Raw genomic sequence first — 17,193 nt, forward strand, 5'->3', positions numbered from 1 at the left:
TTACTCCAGCTTCTATACCAGAGTTGCCAAATGCAAGCTATTTTATTTGTTGCAAATTTCAGTGGTAAATTCACCAAGGGAAAATTAAACTCACCTTTGGAGAACCACAGTCACACTCTTCCCCAGGATCCACCAATTTATTACCACAGAACGGAGCACTATAGGCTTCATCAGGCTTTGGGATATTAAGAAGACAGTTCCCTCCTTTATTTAAAGTCAATTTTTCAAAGTCGTCTGCACTGCAACTGCTAAAGTTCCTGGAACCTCTATAATAACATTAAGGAAAAGACTTTATATCAAAATTAATACATTTGGAAGTCCAAGTCATGTCTTAAGCAACATGAATATTTTTAGTGGCAGAATATAAGCTGATGAGGTTTAAGAAAAATGAATATTAATCTATTTTAGATAAACATAAAATACTATTTCAGCTACTACAGAATACTTGACTATTTTAGTTACAAAGTATTACTTCCATGAAAATACCAAATATATTACATTGAAATACAAAGTCAAAGAATTTTAGCATTGGATCTTCATATATATTTAAAATTAAATATACAACTAGACAGAATTACGTTTTACTGATTTTCCACAGCTAGAGATTTCCAAATATTTAACACTATTTGTTGTTCAGTCTTTTTTTTCTGTGGTTCAGTATACTTTATTACTATTATTATTATTATTATTATTATTATAACATACACATTCTATAGTTTTGCACTACATATCAAATTCCTTTAAAATTCTGCATAATCTTATTTAACTGTACAGAATAGCATTCCCATGCAACCTCATGACTTACTGGTAATTATGTTAAAATCATGTGACTGGCCCTTCTGGTGAGGATTCACATGAGCCATCAAGAGGCAGAATATAAGGTATAGGATTCAGCTATTTGACAGTTTTTCAGAATGAACTTAGTACATACTCTAAAACTCAGACGAACTTCTAAAACCTGTTCCGCTTGAGATGTCTCTGTGAAATTCATACAAGTGCAATTTTTACATAGTCTCTTTGACTGAGTAACTATAAATAATCTCAGATAACTCCTGCTGGCTATTTCACCTTTGAGGACTAGTGGACATTTACACTCCAAAGACCTCTAAGAAATTCAATTCACACTACAAGTTTATAAAAGGAATTTGCTGTCCTGAAAGAATTCCTTTTCGGCATTTTTAATCTATAGTGCAAAAAGCACAGTGGGAGTAAAAATTATGGTGCCTTATAGTTACTGAAGAAGTATCCCTAACTATGGGTGGGCCTTTTGCAAGCACAATGAATTCTAAGCAGCAGATCCTATTGTGATACATTTGTTCTGTGTACATACTATTACATTCTTCTTTAGTAAATGGGCCTAAATCTCTAGGAAATAAACAATGCTGGCTCAGAGGACTGGAAGGCAATATACCAGGAACGCTTTGGTAATGTTAAAACATATAAAATGGCCATTGAATATACAACATTGAAGGATTTTTATAGATCAACAGAGAAAGAAAACAAACCATACATTCTCAGTGGCAAAATAAGTAAAAACTATTCTTTTGGTCTATATGAAAAAAACAGATTTAGCACAAGGCTTTTATAATAACAAAAGACTTGGTTTCCTTCTTTTTCTCCCAAAACACTAGCTAAGAACTGGCAGGGCAAGGAGGGGAAGGTAGAGAAGAGGAGAACATCTTTCCATGCCTTATCATTCATCCATTCATTCAGCAAATATTTCTGAAGCATCTATTTCTTAAGCATCTATTCAATAAAGTGGGAACCCAGTTTGGAAGTCATCTCCAAGAGCAGGATTCTACAGAGGCTTGTTTGCTGGTACTGGTGAAGATCAGGGTGGAATGTTGATTTGCTAATGGGTGTGAGATGATGTGATTTGGCCTCCAATTTAAAAACTCATTTGGTTTGCATATGGGGCTGGAATCCAGTTTGTGATGTGTCAAATGTGATAATGGTTACCCACGGTGGACAGTGTTTGGTGGAGCTCCCCAATTAAAACAAGCTTGGAAGCAGGAGTGACATCCACATCCGAAACAGACTGCCTCCAAAAACTCTATGAATGAGGAGAAATTATGAAAGTTATACAAAGTGTTCAGGTCTTTCATTCATAGGGTCGCTATGAGTCATGACTTGACGTCACTTAACAACAACAACAACATTGAGTCAAGTATGTCTATCTATCAAGCATCTATATTTATCAAGTAAGCTTTCAAGACGAGAAAAGGAGGCAAAAATCCTTGCCCATGCAGAAATAGAATCTAATAAACTACAAAGTCTATAAACATAAGAAATACATAGTGCATTGTTTTTGTTGTTGCTGTTGTTGTGTTGTTGACTGTGAGTGAGTGAAGCATGACTCATATTGACCCTATGAACAAAAGGCCTACAGCCTCTCTATAACTATCATCATTTATCTAAATTCATAGAGTTTCCAGAGGTATGTTGTTTAGGAAGTGAATGCCACTCCGGCTTCCAAAACAGTCTATTAAAAGGTGATAAGTGTTATTGTTGTTGTTGTTATGTGCCATCAAGTCGCTTGCAACTCATAGAGATTCTATGTATAAGAGACCTTAACGCTGCTCTATCCTGTGCCAACCTGTCTCTGCCACACCCACTCCCACTCCCATTAGCCCAATCACTGAATCAATCCATCTAATTGAGGGTCTTCCTCTCCTGTGCTGTTCCTCCACTCACCCAAACATGATGTCCCTCTCCAAGGACTGGTCCCTCCTTGCAACATGCCCAAAGTAAGTCAGACGAAGCTTCAGAATCCTTGCCTCCAAGGAACAGCCCGGTTTTACCCTCTCCAGCACAAAACTGTTTGTTCTCCTAGCAGTCCATGGTATATTCACTTTCCTCTACCATCATAGCTCATAGGCATCACCTCTCCTCCTATCATCCTTAGTCACTGTCCAGCTCTCCAACGCTTAGCAGGACGTTGCAAAGCCTATGGTCAGGAGCAGGTGCATCTTAGTCTCCAGCCTGATGTTGTTGCTCTTCAGTACTCTGGAGAGCCCTCTGACAGCTGACTTTCCCAATGCAATTCATCCCTTGATTTCCTGGCTGCTGGTACCAAGAATGCTGACTGTGGAGCCAAGTAAACTAAAACTGTTAACTATCTCAATCTCTTTACCATCCATACTGATGCTGCCAATTGGCCAGTAGTGAGAATCTTTGTTTTCTTGATGTTGAGCTTCAATCCATATTGAAGGCTGCTGTCCTTGACCTTCTGCAGCAAGTTCTTCAGGTCCTCCTCAGTTTCAGTAAGCAGGGTTGTGTTATCTGCATAAAGCAGATTGTTGACGACTCTTCCACCAATCCTGATGCCACATTCCTCCTCATACAGTCCAGCTTCCCAGATGATCTGTTCTGTATACAGATTGAAAAGGTATGAAGACAGAATACATCCCTGGTGGACACCCTTCCCTATTTTGAACCATGCAGCATCTCCTTGCTCTGTTCTGATGACTCCCTTTTGTCCAACTATACTCGGTCCAAGTATAGGTGTCACATTAGCACAGTCAAATGTCTGGGATTCCCATTCTTCTCAGAGTCAGCCATAGCTTGTTGTGATCCACACAGTCAAAAGCCTTTGCACAGTCAATGAGGCACAAATATAGATACTCTTCTGGTACTCTCTGCTTTCTGCCAAGATCCATCTAACATTAGCTAAAAAAACAGGTAAGAGAGATGAGATGCGAGGGGGTAAAGCAATGTCAATTCTAAAAATGATACTCAGGGCAGGTACCACAAATATTCTGATATTTTAATCAAAACTGGACACTGAACATTAAAAGAAGAAACTATAAACACTAAAATCTTCAAATAGAAGTCAGCCTGTCCTCTTCATGAACAAAGAAGTCAATGATGTTGGAATTGAGCCAATCAGTGAGTAGGGAAAAAGACTGATGGAAGATATAGTCAGTCAATTTATAAAACTATGTATGAAATGGAAAAGAGGGGGAAACAAAGAGAAGTGCTGAGTAGAAATGGCATGCTCTATGTTTTAATAGGACAATCATAGTTGTTTTATGTCAATACAAAGCAAAGAGACATGAGTGAAATAAGGAGTATTACCTGATTACAGAAATCCACCCAGCAGATGATGAATGATGACTCGGGATGACAACAGAAAATAGAAAGAATTGATTGTATTATTTATATATATTTAAAGAACAGTCAATAAGATTAGAGCTGTGAGGGGAAAAGAGACACGAAGGATAAACTAGAACAAGATTTTTGTCCTATATTAGATGGCTGTTGCTGTGTACCACCAAGTCAAAACTGACCTATAGCTGACCCTCCATAGGATTTTCTGAGGCAGAGATTGCCCATTTTTCTCCTAGGGAGCAGGGGGTGGATTTGAACCATGTACCTTTGGCACTGCAGCACAGCTCCTTACCATTACGAAAAACAACGGGAGTTTGTGTCTACCAGATATCAAATGGAAAGGTCAAATCAGCAGCACATAACAATTGTTGTTGTTGTTGTTATGTGCCGTTGAGTTGCTGTCCTGTGCCAATCGCACTGCCTCTGACACTCCCATCCCAATAACCCCAGTCACGGAATCAATCCACCTCATAGAGGGCCTTCTGCCACTGCGCCGTCCCTCCACCCTCCCCAGCATGATGTCCTTCTCCAAGGACCAGTCTCCTCTTACAACATGTCCAAAGTATGTTAGACGGAGCCTCAGAATCCTTGCCTCCAAAGAGCCACCTGGTTTAACCCTTTCCAGGATGAGTCTGTTTGTTTTCCTAGCAGTCCATGGTACTTTCAACACTCTTCTCCAGCACCACAGCTCAAAGGCATCAATTCTCCTTCTGTCCTTCTTGGTCATTGTCCAACTCTCTGATGCATAACAAGTGATTGCGAAGACCATGGCCTGTATCAGATGCACCCTAGTCTCCAGAGAGACACCACTGCTCTTCAGTACTTTGGAGAGGTCCCTAACAGCAGACTTTCCCATGGCAATGCGCCTTTTAATTTCCTGGCTACTGGTGCCAAGAGTGTTGACTGTGGAGCCAAGCAAACTACAGCTGTGTACAATCTCAATCTCTTCACCATCCATTCTGATGCTTCCAATTGGCCCAGTGGTGAGAATCTTTGTCTTCTTGACATTGAGCCTCAATCCATATTGGAGGCTACAGTCCTTGACCCTCTGAAGCAGGTGCTTCAGGTCCTCCTGTTTCAGCAAGCAGGGTTGTGTCATCTGCATAACACAGATTGTTGATAGATCTTCCACCAATCTTTATCCCACATTTCTCCTCATAGAGCCCAGCCTCCCAGATGATCTGTTCTGCATACAGGTTGAAAAGGTATGGAGATAGGATGCATCCCTGGCATACGCCCTTCCCAATTTTGAACCACGCAATGTTCCCTTGCTCTGTTCTGACAGCTGCCTCCTGGCCCAAGTACAGATTTCACATTAGAACTATCAAGTGTTCTGGGATTCCCATTCTTCTCAGAGTCAGCCACAGTTTGGTATGATCCACACAGTCAAATGCCTTTGCATAGTCAATGAAACACAGATAGACATTCCTCTGGTATTCCCTGCTTTCAGCGAAGATCCATCTAACATCAGCTACAATATCCCTAGTACCACAACCCCTTCTAAACCCAATTACTTGACAAATAAAAGAAACTTCCGTTTATTCCCTTTATATTTTCAACTTTGATCCTAAGAAGTACAGTACCTACAGTGCTATGCAGTATTGGTCGTTTTGTGACTGAGATATTTTACTCAGCATAATGTCCATCAGGCTCACCTATGTTGTGTACTGTTTTACGAGTTCATTGTTTATCAATGCTGCTTAATATTCCATTGTGTGAATGTACTACAGTTTTCTATTCATCTGCTTGTTGGTGGGAACTTGGGTTACTTCTATCTCTTTATTATTGTGAATAATGTAGCAAAACATAGATGTGCATACATCTGTTTGAGTCCTGGCTTTGGTTTCTCTAGGGTATATTCCTAGTAGTATAACTGTCAAATGTCATCTCCATTGCCAACTTTTTGAGGAAGCGCCAGACCACTTTCCATAGTGGCTGTACCATTTTACATTTTCACCAGCAGTGAATGAGAGTTCCTATCTCTACAACCTTGCCAGCATTTGTTGTTTGTTGCCCTTTTGAACTTTGTTACTGGTATGAGATGAAATCATAGTTGCATTTATTTGCATCTCTCTTAGAGACAGGAATTTTGAACATTTCTTCATGTGTGTGTTTGCTGTCTGAATGTCTTCTTTGGGGAAGTGGCTCTTCATAGCCTGTGCCCATTTTGCAAATGGTTTGTACCTTATCTTGTTGTTGGAGTACTCTTAATATCCTCTCACACTCATCTGGTCATCGCTTATTAATAGTGTTCAAGGCCTCAAACCTGTTCTTGAGATGGTTTTTCAATTCAGGTGAGATAGACTCAAGGTCAAACTTTGTTTCTTTCTAGTTTAGTTTTCTTAACCTTCAGTTTGAACTTACATATAAGTGGTTGATAGTCTGTTCCATAATCAGCACCTGTTCTAGTTTTCACAGCTGATATTGAGCTTCTACATGATTCTTTCCACAAATGTCACCAAGTCCAGGTTTTCCAAATACTGATCCTTCTACCTTGTTCCCAACTTTTGCATTCCAGTCAACCATTACTACTAGTACAACTTGATTGCATGTAAATCGATTTCTGACTGAAAAGTTGGTAGGAATAATTTATTTCCAACTCTTTGGTCCTGATTATTAGTGCATATATTTTAATGAGTGGTATAAATAGCTTTTTCTTTTATGCATATGGATATTAGTCAGTCACTCACAACAAGATGGATCTAGAAATGGTCTTTTTTACCTCACCTTTTCATCTCTGGCGTAGCAAATCATATTCAAAATGTCTGATTCAAAATGTCCCACGCCAATCCATCTCATTTCATCAGTCTAATATATCAATATTTATGTGTTCCATTTCTTCCTTAATGTTTAATTTTCCTACATTCATACTTCTCACATTCAATGTTCCAAAGAAATACTAATGTCTGTTTCCAACTATTCTTCCTCCCTTTTGTTTCCCAGTGCAAAAGGCTCAGCCGCTGGTGCCATATCTGCTAATCTTAAGTGTGTTCCACTGTACACAGGGTTTTTGAAGACCTGTTATTTCTGAAGTGAATGGACAATCCTTCCTCCTAGTCTGTCTTAACTTGGATTCTCAGCTTTAGAACAACATCTGACAAACATTTTACCCAAAATAGCAGATGAAAGACACGTCACCATTACAAAAGTAACCAACAGATTCCACGTGGTTCTCCTCACGTGTGCGTGCTCTCCTCAGGTGTGTTCCCCCCACCTCTGCTCAGGCAGCACCTCTCTCCCGCCTCCCCTCAGCCAGCCCTCAATATGATGGCCCAGGCCTCAAGTCACTTCTCTGATGACTTATGCTGCTGCCAGTCTCTCGTAAGTTTAGGATGCTCCAAGTTCAAATCCCAGGTACCAGCTTTAGGGACGGTTTTCTCTCTGAGGCAGTTCTGGAGAAAGATCCTAGTGTCTGAGCTACTGCTCCTGCACTATCATTTGAGGCCCACAGGTAGCACAGCAAGATAATCTTCCAGGTGAGGATAATGTCTCCTTTAGATCTGGTATGTAGGTGGTGTTTACTTGGCCTGAGGGCCCGAAACAAAGTTGGTTTCAAAATCTTTTCCTGCTTCTAAACCCCAGGACTGTCAGCAAAAGTCAATCTGATCATCTGTCCTCCACCCAAAATACGTTCTTATTAAAACTTCTGGTAAAAGTTTGCCATTTTCTTTAGAAGCAGCTGGTTTCCCTTCTTCAGTAATGAAGTGAGTTTTTTTGGAGTGCAGAAAGTTTTTTCTTTCCCAAAACTTTCTATTACTAAATCTAAAAATCAGTGTACTTTTATTTGAAGACTTTTTAGACTAGGCCATTAAAATAATTATTGCCTCAAACCACAGACTCAAAAATCTACTACACCTGCTACTGATCCAGTTTTAACCTAGTGTTCTAAAGTGATTCTGCACCAATTCCTAGATATAATGCAGTACTAAGGTTCAATTCCTTCCACATTCTCATCCAGTCCAAATCTATCTCTTAAGCAATATCCCTTAACTGATGGATGTCCAAGCCAGGCCCATGTTAGCCTTAATAGAGCTAATAAACTTCAGTGTCATTTACAAATAACAATAAAATAAAATCCACTGTCTTTGTTTAATATGATTATTCTCCTAAAACAAATTCTTAGATATAGAACTCCTGAGTCAAAAAAGCGTGTTTCATAATTTATAACAGTTCTTTTCATACTAAAAGCCCATTGGAAAAAATAGTATCATTATTTTCTTAATGATTTTATAAGGGAAAATATTTTATTGTTTTTATTTACATACCTTTATTTAATGGTATGGAGAAGTATTCACAGGCTTATCGACCTTTTATATCCATTCCTCCTATGAGAAATCACTGAATGACTGCAACTAATCGAATATGATCCATAAGAGGCAATGATAGAGATAAGAATTTGGCAGAAGAAGAAGGCTGAATAATTCTTCTGGCTCCTTAACAGGTCAACTTCTCAGTTAACAAATGTGGAGGATTGGCCCTCTACATTTACTCCTGTGGAGTCAATTTACACTATCCATATAGTTATACTCTCCATGATCCAGCAAAAATTCCCTGACTTGTACCTTCAGGCCTAGAGGTATTAACTCCACACTATTGTTAGACTAGAGATTCTTAGCCAACTCCTGTTGTCTCAGCTTGGTCCACGTCATCTTATTACCCTCATTAATAACCCCCCATTAGATTGCACCATTTGTAGTACCAGGTACCTGACAGCTATTCTTACTAAAATTACTCTAGCTAACCTAGTTATGGCATTTATCATGTTGGTTTGACTCTGGCATTTCAGCACTGCAGCACCATGTGTGACAGAGCAGGAGTGCTCCATAGGATTTTGTCTTCTTTTTAGCAAAGTATATTTTTTTTACACTCTCAAGTAAGAAAAGTCCAGAAGAAAGATGTCCACAGCTAATATTAACAGAGATCTTAGGGATCAACTCAAACTTGATAGCAGAGTTTGCCTTGCATTTGAATGGCATAACTGTAATTTGGATGAAAGTTTATGATCCAAAGGGTATTTCTGGCTGTAATCTTTACAGAAGCATACTGCCAGGCTTTTCTCCCAAAGTACCACTGGGTAGGTTTAAATGGTTTTTATGTTTGTTCATTTGTTTACCATTCCACTATCACATGTAATTCTGCTTATACTTTTTATACAATCAATGCACTAGCAAGTTTATTTTAAGAGCAAAGTATCTTTTATCCTGTTTTATCAGTGATTCTAATCAGGAATCAAGAATTATTATCATAATTCATTTGCTGAAATAATCTTATTGTATTTCTCTAGTATCTTACTCAGTGATTGAATTAAATAACATATGTAACAATAAATCATACCTCATGTAGAAAAGAGACACACATGCTATAGGTAATACCTGGCCCATGTCACCCTTCACTGACTGGCTCAAAGGGAGCCATAAACACAGGAGCTGCTTCCTCATCACTATCTTCAACATAAATCAAATGAAAGTCTTCAAACTCTATGCTCCTGGCAAGATGCTGGCTCCATGTCATCTTCAGTTGTCACTGTTTCTCTATTACTATTTGCCTGGAGACCATCACAACTAATTTCCCCTATCCTGTTTATTGATGTCACCATAGAAGCCTCGCTGTCCTAGGGAGATACTCATGTTCATTTTGCTTTCCCAAACCCATATGCTCATTTCATCTCAATTCGTAAAGCCTTTCCACTATGCCCTTGAGGCCTCAGTCATCAGCAAAAATTCCCTAAATCATAAACGACTTCTCTGAATGCTCCCCTTAGCTTTCCTGCTCAAGTTGAAATCTGACTCTCTGCTAAGACATTGTTGTCCCTGTATTTTCAAGGTGGAGGATTTCTTCCTGCTCTCCCATATTCCTTATACAATGAGGCTTCACTGCCCTTTCCTAACTACTGTTTCCCAAAATCTCATGCTGTCAGAACTACTATTTCTCCTGGTTACATTATTTATGTTTTTCTTCTTATCCAATATCTCTTGAAGATTTTAATTCATTGTTTACTACTATTCTAACACTTTTGTCAAAATTATTAGTGGTATCTGCAATAATTCTCAAAATACTTTACCTTTTCTTGTCATTAACATGAGTGTACCGTCTGACCCCTACCTATAAGTGGTCTTCCTCATAATCTTAAAATTCCCAACAAACCACTCTCCAAACTTGACTCAGTATTTCAGTTTGCTTGCTCTAGTTTTGAAATCCAAGTATTTTATTACCACTATTGTAATGAAAAGTTTGACTTTGCCAAAAGAAAGGTGGGGTCTCTATGTTCAGTTTCTAGGAGTTAATCTCTAAATCCTTGGAATGCCATTCTTGATAAGACTGTCTTTGTTTACCCAGGAAGTCTAGTCATCCAGGGAGTAGAAATGTGATTGAAGGGGCATCATGCCAAACCGAAAGTGGGAGAAAGGGGGATTTATCCAAAAGCTTTGAATTACAAAGATTCAGCTAGACCTCCTGAGGAGCTGTACACTAAGATCAGTAAAATGAGCAGCACCAATCAGAGCCCAAATAAAGGCTCTGGACCCAGGACATAAAAGCTTGAGTAAATGCCTGTGGTTGCCATATATAAATATCAGAAAAGAGTAATGCTCTCCTGAATCCTCAAGAAAACAACTGGAAGCACTATTTTTGGAACTCTGCTAAGTCTGCCTGATGTGTCTTTCTCCTAGATTTTAACCTGCATTGTTGTTGTTGTTGTTGTTGTTGTTGTTGATTGTCTTTGAGTTGAACAAGACTCATACCAAACCTATGAATAAAAGACCTGAAGCCTTTCAATAACTATCGTTTCTCAAAGTTCATAGTTTCCAGAGGCACGCTGTTTGGAAATGGATGACACTCCTGCTTCCTCATTTACTAAATCGTAACTGTGAATATTAAAGCTCTCTGTGAATTCTGTAAGTCATTTTAATGAATTATCAAACCTGAGTCCAAAGTTGGAAATTATGTCAGAAGATAGTGCAATCTTGTGTGTGTAGACTCTTCCATTGAATTTAGCTATCTCTGATAGCAACCAGCATGTTCCTTAGAGGTAAAGTGAGTGAAACTTCCTTAAATACTTCTCAGGTCTCAGATACTTTGGGCATGTTGTCAGAAGGGGCCAGAGCTTGGAAAAGGACAAAATGCTAGGAAAGTTACGAACTCAGAGAAAGACAGCTTCCTTTCTCTGGAACCTCCAGCAAGATGATTTGACACAGTAAATGTAACAATGAGCTCAAGTGTGTTAGAAGGATGGTGCAGGAGGGCAAGGTAAAGATCTGTTGTTCACAGGATTGTTATGAATCATAGAGGCCTCAATGACACCTAATAACAACAACACATAGCCACCAGAACTATAACCCACGAATTATAATCTCTTTTCACCATTACACATTGACATAATGTTTTTACTTCCCTCTTGTACTCTTTTTTTTAATTTTATTTTTTATTATTTTTTGTGTATAACGTCAAATCGGATCTTACTGGTACAGGAGGAGACTGCCCTCCGTCTCCAGCAAAGCATCTGGTGGATTTGAACCACATTATCTCTGGGATTGCAGTGCAGCTTCTTGCCACTAGGTCACCAGAGCTCCCTTGTACTCTTTTAATTATTTGCTGCTGTGAGTTGCTGTTGAGTCAGCTACACGTCATGGTAACCTTATACAGAGAGAACAAAATGTTGCCCAGTCCTGTCTCATCTTCACAAACTTTGCTATATTTAAGCCCATTATTGCAACTATCTTGGTATGTTCCACAGTCGGCGCCTAGCCTACTTTTCACACAGATATGTGATGATGCTTCAATGATTTTTTTCACAGATGTAATCAACCAGATTCCTCTGTATGCCATTAGGTGCAGTCCATATAGGTAGTCACCATTGTGTTTTTTAATGAAAATGTATTTACAATTAACAAATCAATGATTTTACAAAATTCTATCACTGTATCTCTAGCCTCATTTCTATCACAAAGTCCATATTGTCAAACTGCTGATTCTTCTTCCTTGTTCTCAATTTTGTATTCCAATCACCTACTATTAATGAATCTTGACTGATTTTGGACTGCAAAAGTTGGCAGAAACCTTCTTTTTCCTCCTCTGTAGCTCTAGTTGTTGGTGCATATATTTGAATGATAGTGGTAGTAACAGATCTTCCTTATATGCTTATGGATAGCATCCTGTCACTCACAACACTATTTCTGGAGGATCAAGAAATGGTCTTTTATACTATAAATGAGACCACATTTTTCCTCATTTTTTTATTTTCTACATAGCAGATCATATGATTGTCTGATTTTAAATGGCCCATGCAAACCCACTTCAGCTCATCAGTGCCTAGTATGTCAGTATTCATTCACTGCATATCCAATTTTCCTATGTCCATGCTTTGTACCTTCTACCTCCCTATCATCTGTGGCTGTTTGCAACTATTCCTCCTCATTTGGGCAATTACATAATGATGTACTTTGGTAGATTTATAATAATGAACCTAACCTCTATTTTGTGATCTAATATAATCATTATTCATCCTCATATATTACTAATTTTAATTGGTCTTAGGGATCCAATGTTGATAAATGAGGAATGGTTGTCCAGAGGCTTTGAAATACATTTTTAATATCTGGTAAATCTAGCCCTTCTTGGCCTATATATGGGTTTCACATGACCACAAATAATTGTTCTGAGATTCCCATTCTTGTTATATTTGTATACCAAGTATACACAGTAAGAATACAGCATGTTTTAAAATCAGGAAAGAAATTTATTCTTAAAAAAAAAAAGAAATTTATTCTTCTTATTCAAGTTATATTCAATTTAAGAATTACTTGGGAGAAAATAAACATATTTCTGACTTTGAATCTTTTTATCTATGAATATGATTTGTCTTTCCAAATATTTAATCTAACTTTATGTCTTCTAAGAGAGTTTTGAAATTTTAGTCACATAAATTTTACACATTTCTTGTTAAACTTATATCTAAGTATAACCTAGAAATGGGAAATGTCTTGGAAATCTAGTGGAAAAACTATTTTCAAGGACAAAATAATGTACTGTATCAAACATTGCTGGCAGGTCAAGAAACTTTATCAAATGCTGCTGATAGGTCAAGAAAGAGACTTGATAAATCATTATTGAGATTAGCAATGTAGTGGTCATTGCACACTTTCTATAAAAACAGCTCTATGAACTAGTGGTTGGAAAAATGTACTCGCAATGAGTTTAAAAGAGAATATGATATACTAAAAAATAAAATGATCTAAACAAAAATTGCTAAGGATTTTTTTCTTTCGAGTGAAAGGAAAACTAAGATGGTAGCTAAAGGATATGGACTGCCAAAAGAACAAATAGATGTGTCTTGGGGAAAGCGTAGCCAGAGTGCTCCTTGGAGGCAAAGATGATGAAGCTCCATCTTTCTTACTGTGGGCATGTTGCTAGGACAGGCTGTTCCTTGGAAAGGGACATCATGCTTGGAAAGATGGAGGGTCGGCAAGAGAGGAAGACCCTCAATGAGACTGACTGAAAGAGTAAGTGCTGCAATGAGCTCAAGTGTGTCAGAAATTAAGAGGATGACAAAGGACAGGATAGGGTTCAGGTCTGTTGTTCACAAGGTTGAGTTGAATTGCATTGAACTCAATGGCACCTAACAACAGCAGCTAAAGGAAGAAATAGGATCAAAAAAAAAAAAGACTGCTGTTTTATTCTGTTTTTTTTTTTTAAAATACAAAAATATATATGTTTTTTGGTAATATAAACTCAGACAAAGATCTCCTGGTATGTTTACAGAATACAACAAGGCCACCAGGAAGGGGGAAGGGGGTAGGGAGAAGACTGATAATACAATTACAAAATGGGTAAAAGACATGGAAAGACTTTTCACAGAGGAAGACATTCAGATGGCCAAGAGACACATGAAGAAATGCTCAAATTTATCAGCAATAAGAGAGATACAAATCAAAACCACAATGAGATACCATCACACCCCAGTACCAGTAGCAAGGTTTAGCAGGGCATCAAACAATAACTGTTGGAGAGGATGTAGAGTGATTGGAACTCTGTTGGTGGGATTGTACAATGGTATAATGTCTCTGGAAGGCAGTTTTACATTTCCTCAAAAAGCTGAACACAGAAACTAAACTGCACATGACCCAGCTATTCCACTCCTAGGAATATACCATAAGGAAATTAGTACTGAGACACAAACACAGATTTGTACACCAGTGTTCATAACAGCATTATTCACCATCACAAGAACAAGGAAATAGATCAAATGTCCAACCACAAGCAAAGTGACTGAGAAACTATGGTCCATTCACATGATGGGATACTATGCAGCACCTAGGAGCAATGATTTTAAAAAATACTACATAACTTTGGAGAGACTGAAGAGCATTATGCTGCGTGAACTAACTTGGTCTCATAAGGACAAATACTGCATAAGACCATTATGGTTAAAATAAAGGATAACTAGCAAAATGCACATGGGGCCCAAAGAGTGAAGGGTGGGAGCAGAGGGGTGAGGATGGGTAGGAAGATATCATGGGGCCACAAAATTTGGTGGGTGGAAGGAGAGGGTAAAGGAAATGGGAAAGACACAGTAGGAACCTGAAAAGACAGGGTGATGGTGGGCATAGTCCAAGGGTAAATCATTTCATAAAACACAATGTATGGAAATGATTGTATGAAGCATAATGTCAATAAAGAAAAGTATGAAACACACACACACACACACACACACACATCAACCCACCATGTATATGATTATATGATTAGAAAGATCTGGTAAGAAATGAAAATTAAATGATGATAGGAGGAGCAGGAGAATAGTAGAAAGAAATAAAAAACAGCAAGGGAGAGGGGACTGAGGAATAAGAATGACAATGAGATTAGTCTTTTGAGGTTTCCTCTCACTAGGGATATTAACTTACAGTAGCAGAAAAAGAGTATATGCTACCATAAGAAAAATAAAACTCTGTAGCTTTAAAAAAATAGAAATTTTTTTCTCATATTTCTGGAGATTAAAAATAAAAATTAACATCTTGGCCACACTGATTCCTTCTGTTATATGGCATGTCATATTCATCTTTCGGGAGAAAGGGTCTTTGTGTGTATCTTCCTGGATATTTTCCCTTTTTTTGAAACAGGATTATATTTATAAGGACAGAGGTTAGGACTTCAACAAAATCTGAGTGGCGGGAGGACTCAATTCCATCCATAACAACATATATACAGGTTTAAGCAGGGAGAGTTCATGGAAGTATACCTATATACCTCTGGCTACCTAAATATTTCCGAAAGCTCTCTAAGATTGTTTCATGTAAAGCTTTCTTTCTAATCGCCGTATCATTTAATAATTACTCAGTCAGGGTTGATCTTTCCTGCTTTATCCAACATTGGCATATCTCTTAGCAGAGTTTGGGGAACACTGGTTTATATAATACCACATTATTTTAAAAAAAAAAGAAGAAGAAGAAGAAAAAAAATTCAGTCACTCACGATGCTCCAGAATTCATGATGCAACTCTTTGCGCCACAGAAACAATTTCGTCCATCGTCATGATTCATTCCAAGGTTATGACCCAATTCATGAGCAACAATAGATGCAAATGTCTTAACAGAGGTTTGTCCAAACTGTCCAAACACACGAAATAATTAATTAGGTTTCTCTGCAGAAAGGAAATGTTTTATTTCTTGGTTGGATTCTTTTTTTTGCAAAAGGAAATCTACTAATTATAATGACAGAATCCTTTAGCTAAACCAAGCATCCAGCTTAATAAGAAAACGGTATGACTTCAGCATCCTGAAAATGAACATGGAGCCTTTTAGAAATAAGATGATTACTTTAGCACCAATAAACTATTCATGGTCATTATGAGGAAACAAACTGACAGTTCCAATTTAATTCTCTCAAACAAGATCTTTTGTTTCCACATCCATAAAACAAACACATAATAAATATTAGAAACCAAGATCTAGTCTGTTGTAGGGATAGAAAACATCTGCTACTTCTACTTTATCCCACTTAATGCCTAAAATAGTGGTTCAAGAAACACAGAGGAAATATAAAGTCAATATATGTTAGCAGTTCCTATACACACAATGTAATACTAAGCAGTACTGAAAAATAAGGAACTCATGAAATACAAAATAGGTGACCCTGGAGTACATTATGCTGAGTGAAATATTTCCGTCACAAAAAAGACAAATACTGCATAATGTCACTGTTATAAAACAGGACTAATATGAGGGTTAGGGGGAAACTAAGAAAAGGGAGATAAATAATGTACACTGCATTGAAACAGATAAGGAATAAAACTGCTTAAAAGGAATGATTTGGTATTATTTGCACTACAACAGTCTAGAATAAGAAATGCAGAGCAAAGTGGACTGAGGTGGGGGTGATAGTACACAATAAAAGAATATTTTTTCAAAGAGAAAAGCAAAGGGGGGGGTAGGTAGGGAGGAAAATATGCAATAATGAATGAATGGAAATCCAAGTTCTCCATAAACTTTCATTAAAATCTCAATTTAAAAAAAAAATTTATATATATATATTAGCAGTCAAAGTTGAAACTAAAAATCCCTACCACATTAATCCCGCCTGCATGGCTCCTTGAACACACTGTGCCCACAAATGCCATTCCTGCTGTCCCACCAAAACCTTTCTTCCTAAATAAAAAAGGAAAAAAGGCAAAAATTACAAATTGTACTTAAGAAATACATTGCTCCTGTTTCGATGGTAAACATAAACTGATGCAGCCTACAATTGTGAGAAAAATGGTAACCATAACATTTTCAAATTAAAATATAGACAATGGTTGCATAATATTTGAAGTCACTGGTTTTACTGTGCATGTACAATTATTTCTTATACATTAAAAAGATCAAATTCGCAAATACTATGTTCTTTACATTATCACACAATCTTAAAAAGCAAAAAAGAAAAATCAGAATATAGTTATGACTTACCTCTTTTTTATTGTCAAGAAATGAGTTTAATATTAGAAATATATTTTTGAGACAAATACAAAACAAAGCTGTTTTATATTTTAACCTTCTAGATGAAAAAAAACCTTCCAAGATCACATTATATCCATTCATTAACACATTTTAA

At 37.5% G+C, this 17,193-nt stretch overlaps 1 protein-coding gene across 1 annotated transcript in view; it reads right to left on the reverse strand.

The window, feature by feature from the left end:
* The window catches only part of ADAM9 (ADAM metallopeptidase domain 9), a 145,669-nt gene that overhangs the window by 58,665 nt on the left and 69,811 nt on the right, over positions 1-17,193 (reverse strand). The window contains exons 10-12 of the mRNA XM_006900308.1: positions 16,667-16,748; positions 15,577-15,710; positions 95-266 (exon numbers count right to left, since the gene is read on the reverse strand). Of these exons, the coding sequence (XP_006900370.1) occupies positions 95-266; positions 15,577-15,710; positions 16,667-16,748 (388 nt within the window). The remainder of the gene's footprint in view (positions 1-94; positions 267-15,576; positions 15,711-16,666; positions 16,749-17,193) is intronic.

The sequence above is a fragment of the Elephantulus edwardii genome, unplaced genomic scaffold (genome assembly GCF_000299155.1).
Source record: "Elephantulus edwardii isolate Elephantulus edwardi_28Jun2011 unplaced genomic scaffold, EleEdw1.0 scaffold00279, whole genome shotgun sequence".
Taxonomy (NCBI): Eukaryota; Metazoa; Chordata; class Mammalia; order Macroscelidea; family Macroscelididae; genus Elephantulus; species Elephantulus edwardii.